Source organism: Panthera uncia, chromosome D4 (genome assembly GCF_023721935.1).
Source record: "Panthera uncia isolate 11264 chromosome D4, Puncia_PCG_1.0, whole genome shotgun sequence".
In the NCBI taxonomy this organism is placed as follows: Eukaryota; Metazoa; Chordata; class Mammalia; order Carnivora; family Felidae; genus Panthera; species Panthera uncia.
In genome coordinates, this window is record NC_064807.1 from 8,983,070 (window position 1) to 8,995,199 (window position 12,130).

A 12,130-nucleotide genomic window follows, 5' to 3' on the forward strand; every position below is an offset into this window, starting at 1 on the left:
CGTTGCTAAAAATAGATTTCCTCTAAAAGAGCTTCTTGGCCGGTCCTGGAAGGATGGTCAATACTAGCAACATAATCACAACATCAAGGGCTGCGAACAGCCATAGAGAGGGATCGGATTTCCTGGGATGGAGTACGTGGGCTGGGTAGTCGCATGTGCACGCACACACACACGCACGTATGCATGCACGCACACGGTAGGTAGGTATGCACGCGGCACCCAGGCACGTGCGCGCGCACATGCCTCCTTTCCTCCTACCCACATTCCTGAGTGGCACCACGCAGACTCACCACCACGGACAGAGATCCAAGGGCTGTCCGTGGGTTCTCCTCGCTCACACCTGCTCTGGAATCTTGTCAGTCACGTTCCCACCGCCCCCACGCGAGACCCCCATCCCCCGCACGCTGTGGTCCAGGCCTACTGGGATCACGTGGTCTCTAGAGGGGCCCGCGTTTCCATATGGCCAGGGCTGCCCCCGCACGTGGGCCTGGGTGCCTCTGCCTCGCCCACCACCCCCACACTCTCCTCGGGGTTCCCACTAGGCCCACACAGAGACCTGACGCGTCCACCGCCCCTGCCCCATCCGTCCCCTCCCACCGTGTATACACACGCTGTATACTCCCACTGTGTCCATGTTCTTCCTTGACCGCTTTTTCCAACTAGGCTTTAAGGCGTTCCGTCTTAGTCATTTCTCCCCCACTTGCGACACTCGCACAGAGACAGACACGGAAAATGCTCAGCACTTCTTCTGAACGCACAAACACCACTTTCACCCTAACACAGCCTCTGAACAACACACATCATAAACTCGGGGGCTTATGGGAAAGCACAGCATATGGGGCAGTAAGGGACGAGAAAGATGCCAGAGCCTGGAGGGAGGCAAGTGTCGAGCCCCTCTCTGTGGCTCTGGAAATTAGTTTAAATGTGTCTTCGGTGAAAACGTGTTTATCTAGGTCCCAACTACATGCAGCCATATCCTCTCTGCAGAAAGGCCAGGCGTGACACTGGAGGCTTGCAATACCCTTTAAAGTTGTGATTAATCCACTTTTCACGGTCACATGACCATTTTGATGTTAGAGAGGGAAAAGGAGCTTATGTCTGTCCTTGTTTCCTGGGTTGGGCGTCTAGCCACATGGTGCCATTTAGACCTTAAGGCCACCTCTTCATGTTGGGGGACGGGGTGGTGAAGGTGGAAACGTTTACCCAAGATGTTCCCGAATTTAAACGGACCAAACTAATGAAGTCAAGTTATTTCAATCCCAAAATGCAAATCCGGACTGAGTTCTTTCTCATAATGGCCAAAATGTAACATAATTCTTAACATCCTGCAGTTACACATGATGGTTGGAGTGTCTGTCTGGCTTCTGGGATTGAACACTGTTTACCGAACACCAATAGGAATGATCAAAAATCAACCGTCTGGGACAACAGTTCTATCCCCACACAGACGCGGGTAGGCACGAATCACTCCCACGTTTAATCTCTTTACATACACAACTGGGGATCGGCATCCATTCTGGAATGCCGGATGGAGGAGGCTTCAGTGCTTCCTCCTGGCCCTAGACTGGATCCTACACTAGTGGGGGAAAATGCCGTAAAGGACGTTGCAGGGTCAACCGACAAAAGGGCAATATGGCTGAGCAAGTGAAATACCGTTTTTTTTTGTTTGTTTTTTTTTTAAGTTCAAGCTAACAGAAAGACATCTTCAATGTAGGACTAATCGTTCCTAACCCCGAGAAATCACGTACATCCCCCACTTCCCTTTCGTGACCAACGTCACCTCATTCGCAGGAAATGCCTACGAGAAAGAGCAGTTCTGTTTTCCACCTGCAGCAGCAGAAGCACACAAAAGTCCAACAGACTGGCTTGGGACACACCCAGATGGCGCAGGCAGGGCGCAAACCCCATGCACACTGGGGTTAACTCCAGAACGTCAGACACACTGTGTGCACGCACACATTTCTTCACACCCTGCAGGAGAGCCACGCAGCAGACAGGCTGTTCATGAAGCTTCTACAGCAAGGCAGCACGGAGTGAGGAGGCCCACGGATATAAGACAGAAGCTGCCCGAGGGAGGGAGAAGCAAGAGAAACCCATCTGTGAGGGGAGGTGGGCAGGCAGGCCGGCGGGCGGCTCCCGACAGCCCTTCTAAGAAGGGCATTTACAGGACGGACACACCCCAACCTCAGCGCAGCACAAACAACTTCAAAAGCCATGGCTGGGGGGTTGGAATATCTGCCTCTCCGCCTCCCACCCCAAGTGGGTGTGGTCGGGAGGCTAGGGGAGCAAATGGGCTGTTTGCTGTCCCGACGGATACCTGTATTCAGAGACAAGGGGATACAAGACAGATCCTGACCTGTTTCCTTCTATTTCCAACTGAGAATTACCGGGCACCTTCTCCACGTTACACCTGCGGTAGAGTAGAAAGAACACTGGAGTCAGAAGACCTGGGTTCGAGTCCCAGTCCGGCTCTTCCTCCTATGGTGGGTGACCTTGGGGAGATTCCTGTCACTTCTCCAAGCCTCAGACTGCTTACCTGCCCGTGTTGTCGACTCATAGGATTTGGGGGGGAAACTACACAATGTTATGTGTGGAACCGCATTCTGACACACACACACACACACACACACAGTTTTCGAGGAATGGAGAGAAAAGAAAAAACCTTTTTCGTGACGTCTCTGAGACATTTCCTGCTTCTCTTAAACGCGAACATGCCTGTTACTCCGGTTCCTGCTCCCTCGGCTCATGTTTGATGTGAGCATTAGGGTGCAGCTTCCGTGCACTGCTCCAGAAGCAGCGGGGGGAAGTCAGGCAGCATTTGCAGGGGGTGGGGGAGCATGACCTTACCGGAGTGCTCTTACCATCCGAGGCGAGCCAGCTCCTCACGTGTAAATAAAACGGGCCTAGTACTTACCTCGGAAAGCTGGAGTGGAAACTGAATAGCACACTGCACGCTGCTACAGCAGCCAGCCCTGATTTCTGCACGCCACCCAGGTAGCTGGCTCCGCCTCCCAGACCTCCCTTCTCTTCAAGTCAGTCATTTGGACTGGAAAGGACCATAAATGGCCACCTGAGGTCTCCGGCCCTTCTATGGGCCTCTAGGGAAGGCTCTTCCATTGAGAACTCTGAAACTGCTACCCTGGTGTCCCTTTATGTGGTGGGAACCAGAGCAGTGGCCGGGTGTGAGAATCACAGGAAAAAAAAAAAAACTTCCATCCTGTCCAGACCTTACTCTAGCATCCGCAGGCTGCGTGTGGCCGCTCATAAAATCCCTTCTCAGAGCCACTCCCACTCTTCGGAGGGCGTGAGGCACCACACAAAGGGAATAGCATAAACCAAGGAGAAGTGGAAAAAAGGTGGGGGGGGGGGCATTAGCTGCGATGTCTAAAATTAAAGGGAGAACAGGAAGGGACATGTTGGCAAACGAAGCTGGGAGGTCACTAAGGCCAGACTACGGAAGACTAGCTTTCCCTGCACTAAGAAGTTTGATCGCACTTGGGGAGGCAATGGGAAAAAGTTACACGACAGTGCGACAGTGAGCTACAGGCCCCAGAAAGGCAGGATGAGGGACAGATTGGAGGCAGGGGACACAGGCAGCACACAGCTGCCCCAGGCCGGGCCTCCCATAACATGGTAAGGGCCTAGTGAAGAAGCATGTGGGGCGATAGAAGACGGAGTACCCAGGAGAGGTGCTGGGGTGCGTGTCAAAGGAACTTTGTACCTGAGCGCGTATCAGAAAGAAGGCACAGAATTGGAAACACTTTTCGTGCTGCTCATTTGGGACACTGGGTTGATGGTAATGTTAACCACGGGGATACAGAAGCCAAAACCAGACCACGCGGTCTCAGGACATGTCGTCAGAAAGGCAGAGAAACCTGGGAATGGTAAATACTCCCTCAGACATTTTACAGAACATGCTGTAAATAATTCAGAGGACGACGGGCAAGGTGCTGCGAGCTGAAACTAACGAAGATTACAGTTCACGGGAGATGCGAGGCTCTGAACAAGAGAGGTCCCTGCAGGATCATTTCGGATGATTCGGATAAGGAGGGCAGGGGGACAGATCTACACAGGTCAGCCATCTGATCACCTTGGGGGAAGGAAGAAAGGTACACGATACCCAAACAACCACAAAAAAAGAGTACAGGGACACGGATTTGGCTTTAAAAATACTGTTACTACAAATCTGTGTTGGTGAGACAATCCCAACAGTGGTGTAAACAGTCTGCCCTGGATCGAAGCCTCTGGAGGGTGATCAGTGTGGGAAGCACCTCCCCCCAGCCCCCCCCCCCCACACACACAGTAAATGCACATCAGGTCAAGCACTTGAGAGAAAACCTCAAAACCAGGCAACTAAGTAACTTTTCTTTCTTTCTTTCTTTCTTTCTTTCTTTCTTTCTTTCTTCCTTCCTTCCTTCCTTCCTTCCTTTCTTCCTCTCTCTCTCTCTCTCTCTCTCTTTCTCTCTCTTTTTTTTAACGAGAGCCCATCCCTTCTGGAGAATGGATTGATGAGATGGGGACCTTCAAAACCAGCAGCTCGGCCTTACTCAACTTGAGGGCTATGCCACACCCAACTTCAGCATGTAAAGGAATTAAACGGTACATTTAGTCCTAAGGCTTGCGGTCTACCCTGTCCTTGGAAAGGAGCTGAAATGTAAAGGAATGGCACACTGGCTCTCCTTTCCCAGGTTAAATGTCTTTATAATGATAGTTTTTTGTTTTTCTAAAAAGTGACCCTACATAAGAACTAATGTCATCGTGCCCTCATGTAAGAGGCTCACATGACCCCTTGCTTCCCTGGATTCTCCTGGCTGGCCACCTCCTTCCTGGAAGGAAGACTGTCTACCTCCTCCAATGCATGCACCGTGAGCAAGAGGGGGGGAGTACTATGAGTTTTTTTGTTTTTGTTTTGTTTTTTGGCTTTTCCCCCTCTGGCCCTGTTCTGCAGTACAGGGCTGGAAATACAGGAGGGATGCCGTAAATATTTCCAGGATGAATAAATGATTTTCTACACTGTGAGCTGGAATTCAGAACAAGCCAAGACCTTCCACCGCTCTCAGACCTATCAGGAAGGATTCTGCAAATTCAGGTCAAGAAGATGACAGTCCGTCTTTAGGGAGGACAGCGGAGCCTCAACAGGGCCAGGGAGGAAGCAGCCCAGCGGTCACCAGCCCTACCCCCATCACCTCACTGTGGGCCAGGGTTGTGTCCACCCATCAGACCAGCCAGGCAGGTTTCTTCCGCCTTGCCCACTGCTTCCCTGTGTCCGTCCACAAAGCTGGACGTCAAGTCCCAACCCTCTGCGGACAGCGAGGCGGGTCATCGTAGAATGCTCCTGCCACAGTCTTCAGACAATTGTCAGGGAGGGAAGAGAGGACACAACCTCACCTTCCATTTCCAGATTCTTCAGGGATGAGGACAATGTTCAGATTTGAAAAGTCAGGCGCAATAAACGTTGAACAAAAGCCACCGACGGACAGGACTGTCGACCAGGCGTAAGAAGGTGCTTCACGTGAGTTCAAGTATCCAGTTGCAAACTAATTACATCCTGAAGCACTGTGCGGATTGCTTCTAGTAACGTTTAAGAAATCACAACGAACAGAAGTGGAGTCAGAAGATGAGAGATAAGAGCCAGCGTTCCCATGTCAAAATGAACAAGGAGACTTGAGATTGCTAAGCTTGATGAGGACCCTCCATAAAAAGTTAGAGGAAATTATTCAGATGCCACGGGGCTATTTAGAGAAGATAAATAATATCATTTAAGTACTAGCAGGGGGTCTCTTAGAAAAAGCCATGGCAAGCTAACCTCATTTTATTCTTTCGGCAGGGTTTCTAGGTGGATAGATTGGAGAGGCCATAAATGTGGTATCTCTTGGCTTCAACCTTTCTTGATAACCTTGAGAAAGCACAGACAGAGTGGGGGACACGATGGCGCAGTCCTGTGACACTACAGACGGCTAATCAACTTTAAGGATTGCTGTTTAGGGGCTCCTGGGTGGCTCAGTCGGTTAAGTGTCCAACTTTGGCTCAGGTAATGATCTCGCAGTTCATGAGTTCAAGCCCCGCGTCAGGCTCTGTGCTGACAGCTCGGAGCCTGCTTCGGATTCTGTGTCTCCCTCTCTCTCTGCCCCGCCCCCGCTTGTGCTTTGTTTCTCTCTCTCTCTCAAAAATAAACATTAAAAAATATATTTTTTTTTAAAAAAAAGGATTAATGGTTAATACATTTATGTCAACCTGAAGTGATTTTCAGGTGCACATGACAGAGATCTGTCCTTTGCCTTTTAGACAGCTTATGGCAAATCTGATGGAAAAAAAACAACAACAAAACAAAAATATAAAAAAAAACCCACAAAACAAAAAACCTGAAACGATTTACACAAGGAAACATGATTTTTTAAAAAGGCATAAAAATGATGTTATAATAATAGACTGGAAAAATGGGACAAGAATCTGTTAAATGGAGCTGCATAAGGGAAAGAATGAAGTCGGTAGATACAGGCTCAAAAAAATCAAGTGCTTAGTTGACGTCTAACCTTGGCAATATTCAAGGGAAGAAAGAGCTTTCTACACATTTTGGGGCCGGGGAGCTTTCCCATGTTCATGTGTCAGAGCTGTTGGAAGAAGTTAAGACACTCTTGAGGCAGGGTAACAGAATTTTGGTATCCAGACCAGGGAAGCTCACTGCCCCGCAATTAGCCATCAGAATACCTTTGGAGGTATGGGTGCCATATTCTAAATGGGACACTAAGAAAGTAAGATGTGCCTAAGGAAGGGGACCAGGATGGTGTAGGTCTAGACGGCACTCTGAGAGCAAAGGGAGGTGTGTCAGCCTCAAGGAGAATGGCCTGAGGTGGATAGCTGTGCCCAAAGGACACTGCTTGGAATGCGGACGGACATACTCTCTGAACGTCCAAGTAGAACACCCAGAAGTCAGAAGGGCTGAATCCTATAGGAAAGGATTGTTGTGCTTACAGCTGCACGTCAGTGTCGTTAACTGCCCCCTGACACAGCGCACTAACTCTTGGGAGGGTCCATACTGCTGGATGGCAGTCTGTCAAAGATGGTGAGGGGGGGCACATCTGAGTTGTGGGAAGGTGAGCCAGGGAGAGCGAGGACCCCAAATCCCTCTAGACCTTTCCATTATCCAAGTAATTACGAGCCACGTCTCTAGACTCGGGATGGCTCTCCCAGCCCCTACCCTTCACTATCTTATTCTAGATCTCATCCCAGGGGTAATTTTAAAGGGTAGAGATGCAAACTGGGATGGATCCTTTTTCTAAAGGAAAAGCATCTTAGGTTAAATAGTACATACGGTTAGAACAGGATTTTTAAAAGCCTCCTATAGAAACAGAAAACAAGGCTTATCATAACAAGTCAAAACAAAGCCTTCTAACACTACTTGATTTGGGGAATGAAAATAGTAGGAATGAGCTATAGCTGACCAGTTCTAACTTTAAATAGCAATTACTGCAGAAAGATTTTACATTTGTGTGTGAAACACACAAAATTACTGGCTCTTTGGGGTCACATTTTAAAAAGTATCCTCCTTAAAAAAAAAAAAAAAAAAAGCCTGGCACTGAAAACAAAGGCAATAAATAGATGCTTAAATTATCCTAGTTCTTCATAAAAAAGAAAGATACATCTGTCCCAGAATCATGCAAGAACTTTGAAAAAACTGTCTCATGAGAGCTAATTAATTCTTATAGATCAGTTAAATATAGATGGCAATTCTTATCTAATACACCGCTAATCTGTACAACTGTCAGAACCCTAACACTTGAGGTAAGGGGAGGGAAGTTAGTACAGGTGGTATTTCTTGCACAGGTAGGATGAGTTACTATATTAGTAGCTGACTTTAACAGTACAAAAATCTCAGCACATGGAGGGGTAGGTACATTTCCCAGCAGTATTTTTCTAAAACCAACAAAAATATAACAATGTATCCAATTAAGGCCCTCCTAATTTGAGCACCTCCTACTTGAGCACCAAGTTTGGGAAGAGAAATAAAACACCGAAATATTCACAATAAGTGCTTTTTTTTTTCTAGACTACTAACACGAAATATACATGAAACATGCAGCAATGAGAAAGAGGCCCATACTCTCCAGAAGGGACCTAAATGTGGGGGCTAACAGAACAGGCCTTAACAGAGTACTCTGCAAGGAAGAGTTAAATAAATACATTGAAACCAGAGAAAACAAGAGGAAAAAAGTACTCGGTGTGTGAATGCTAAAATATTTAAATATTCTTTCCCTACAATACAACCAAAGACATGTTCGATAATCAGTCCCAGTGAAACTGTGTTTTCTGTTTTTGGAGGGTGTGAGGGGACAGAAAGGATAGAAAACGTATTAGCAAGGACGCTTACTTTCAAGTGCTCAGAGCTCCATTTACCCACCTGATGAGCTAAAAGTAGTCTGAACGGCTGATTATTAATAATTAAACGACTCAGCAAGCAAGCTTGGCCTGCATTAACTCCTCCAACTCGCCTGACGCCTCTGGAGGCAGGTACGGTAATCATTCCATTTTGTGGATGGCGAAAGTGAGGCTCAGAGGGGTTAAGGAAGTCGCCCGAGCGCCCCACAGGTAGTAGATAAATGCTGGAGTTAAGATTCAAACACAGGTAAGCTGAACCCACGTAAGAGCTTGTGTATCAACAACGGTGCTGTGCTCAGCTGAGGTGCAAGGGATCTAACCTCCTATTCTGTGGTGGTTTCTAGGAAAGGAGTCAGCCCATAGCTATCTATGCCAGGAAGCGCAACACCCAGAAGCCTATGGAGCCAGCAGGTGATATAAATGAGTCAAGTGGGCCGGGTGGGAAAGCACGATGATAAATAGTAAGTGGCACCCCACACTAGAAGGATGATTTAGCAGGGTGACGGGTCGGGGGGAGGGCTGCGGCAAGCTGGAGCAGGAGAGCCCGTGGGGGGCGGTGGGTAGCCATCTCCTCACTCCTACCCGTTATCACCTTGGGGAAACTTGGGTAGAACGCTGCATGATTTTCAGGTTTTTCGAAAAGGACGGAGAACACCTGAAGTTTATAAGAAGTCTCTCCGGGTTTTATGTGTTTGCTTTCTCCCCATCCCCCACCCAACAACATGAATCATGAAATTAATCAGGCTGTGGGCACTTTGTGGTCCACCAGCTGGTGACCTCTTTTGCACCGTTAAAGGAGGAGCTAGACGTCACCTGGAATAAAAGGCCTAGCTCCTAAACCTCTTCTCGGCTCTGCGCAGTGCTCCTGCCGCCCCAGACTCCACTCAGCAGGTTATGAGCAAGATGCCTGTCAAATACCAAGGCGCACCTGGTCAGAGTAACAGATGTCGCGCTCTGCTCTCCTGAGACAAAGGCAGAGAAGTTGGAGGCTTATGCAGGGTGATCCTCTCTACTTATTTTATTATTATTATTATTATTATTATTATTTTTTTTTTTACACCAGGGGCTGATAAAATAAGGCGTCATTGTCCAAGCTGGTTTCCCGGAAACCGTTCCTGCCTGTGGCATATCTTCCAGGAGGGCTGGGGGCGAACAGAAACCTGACACAGTTACTGATTTTTGGCTTACGAGGAAGCGTGTGCCCGTTCGCTCCGGTCAAAGAATGGACTGGTGGGCCAATCTTCCTTTCTGGATGGCTGTCATCCCCCTATGTCAATGAGTGGCCTCTCCAAACCCAATATAATGGGGCTGCTCTTTGTTGCCACGTGTGAAATATGCAAGGGGATGCACTTGAAAAAAAGAACAACAACAACAACAAAGACAAGTAGTAAAAATAGTAAGTAGAGAACCTAAAAACTCTGGAACACAAAAAAGGGCAGGAAATTCTGACTCTTCCACACACACCTCGTGCTACCACCTGTCACCATTTCTGGAAACTCCTTACAGATAATGTAACGAAGACCCAACAATAGAACCTCTCAGTGGAAAGTTCTTTCCTGGTTACACGACCTCATCTTTATTAGGAGGTTTCTTCCTGATAGAAAACGAGCACTAAAGTCACAAAGAAAAACTAAAATCACAACTTCGTTATGTGTGTTAAACATTCCTGGGTGTACAGAGCAACACTACTGTAAAAAAAATAAAAATAAAAAAATAACCAAAACCGGATTAAATGCCGCTGTGCAACTGCGAGAAATACAGTGTTTAATTCTTTTGTTTCCTATCAACTTTTCAACTGGAACGAGATGTGATCTTTCTATGAAAACTGCATCACATGATTATCAAGCAGAAACCAAAACAACTAACCAAAATGTAGCCCAACTAGTTTATCTACTGTGTCGGGCTGACCGACACAGGTCTGGGGATGATAACACGCCACGTGTGTATCCCACACTCACACTGAAAAGGTCTGTGAAAACGAGGTACATCTACCAGAAAACCATGCGGTCTATACAGTGTCATTAGGAAGGAGGAGATGTTGCTCAAACGAGGGCTCAGAAATACAAGTGTGTTGGAAGGAAAGAAGGAATGGTATTTCTGATGAAGCACCTCTTTGGTTTTCGACAGTCTCGACACGAAATATTTACCTTAAGTATGCTAGGATTCTTCATTCCCAAACAACTCAGCCCAAAAGTATAATTTCACGATGTCATTCCAGTCCTTCTACAAACAGGATGGTATTTCACAGATCCTTAAGAGTCCTGACTCCTCCAGTTTAGACTGTCTTTTTAATTTTTGTCACCTACACTATTTTCAAATATCCTCAACAATGCCTGGGAAAACAGCACACAAAACAGCAATGGCAGCCATTGTGAAAATGGTACGAGGTTTCTGACACCTTTGGGCAAAAGCCATGAAACACAAAGCAGAAAGAACCTTACAACCCAGCGCATGCCTTAAAATACATCTTGCTCGGTAGTGAGTATCAACTCTGTCTCCGTGGAGGGGAGCAAGTTGTAGGAGTGAAACACTCACCTGTCTTTGTAGTTTATTACAGTATCAATGATTGCGTTCATCTGCTTGGTCAGTTTGGGGGGATTGGGGGATAGTTTCTCAGCTGGAGGGCGGCCTCTTCTCTTCTTAGCTTTTTCCACGTCTTCTTTGGCGGGATCTTTATCCACATTTCTTCGTCTTTTCCGCTTCTTGAGCCGTACCTCCTCTTCCATTTCTTCCAAATTGCCGTCTTCGATGGCCTGTTGTAGTAGGGAATGAAGGAGGAAAATTCAAGACAAGAGATTAATCAAGAAAATTTTAAAAAGCCAAGGTGAGTGATGAGAATCAAGTAAAACTAACAAAAATAAGATTAAAAATACAAGTTAACAGTAATCAGTCAAGTAAGAAGAGGGAAGACCGCCATATTGGATAAAATAATTCTTTAAGCCAAGTCTAATCTGGGAACAAAATACAGCGAGGGCAGGAAACACTAATAGTAAGAAGAAATGACAAATACAAAAAGGGCGACACATGTGAAGTGTCTGAAAGGTAGCTGAATCCAAATGAAATTTTAGCTCAATATAAGAAAAAGACCTGAATTGTTTTACTACTATAAAAGGGGGAAAGGTAAAACAGAAACAAAACAAAACAAAAAAGAGGTGGGTGAAGAAAAAAATTCCTCTAAGAATACATCCTTACGATCATATAAGCTCTGACCCTTCTCTGGGCTTTTACATCAATTTACTCATGATTCACGACATAAATCCCTATTCCATCCAGATTTTGTTCTAACGTAGCAATTAGTAAACAAGGAAACAGGAAGTACAAAGCCACATTCCTTGGTAAATGCACTTAAATCATCTGATAAAGAACACACACACTCACAGACAACAAACACTTTTTTCCAATTACCTGCAAACGCTTGCTTTAAACCAGAGCCAGCAGCACTAATGCAGAGAGATAATAAAATAGCTATAAAAACAACCAGGTATAAAAGAAACCTGTTCGTAAATGGCTAAAAGATCCATGTGACAGACCCAGAAGTTTAAACTTTTTTTTTTTTTATCCCCCTGGTAAATCTCAAAACTTAAGAAAAATAAAGAAAAACTGCAATGAAAAAAAAAAAAACGAAACAAAACAGATAAAAGAAAATTTGACCATGAAAAAGAAAAAAATTTTTTAAAGACCTTTAAATTGCATTTCAAGATTGCTTTCTCACACAAAATAAACTGATGTTGTTATTTGTTCCTCCTGGCTCTCA

The 12,130-nt window shown here is 46.3% G+C and overlaps 1 protein-coding gene across 4 annotated transcripts in view; it reads right to left on the minus strand.

The window, feature by feature from the left end:
- The window catches only part of SMARCA2 (SWI/SNF related, matrix associated, actin dependent regulator of chromatin, subfamily a, member 2), a 179,803-nt gene that overhangs the window by 26,869 nt on the left and 140,804 nt on the right, over positions 1-12,130 (minus strand). For 3 of the 4 annotated variants that reach the window (XM_049644919.1, XM_049644933.1, XM_049644962.1), the window contains exons 28-29: positions 10,912-11,129; positions 2,357-2,410 (exon numbers count right to left, since the gene is read on the minus strand). In XM_049644919.1, coding sequence (XP_049500876.1) covers positions 2,357-2,410; positions 10,912-11,129 — 272 coding nt within the window. The remainder of the gene's footprint in view (positions 1-2,356; positions 2,411-10,911; positions 11,130-12,130) is intronic. The other variant, XM_049645039.1, reaches the window with a different exon arrangement.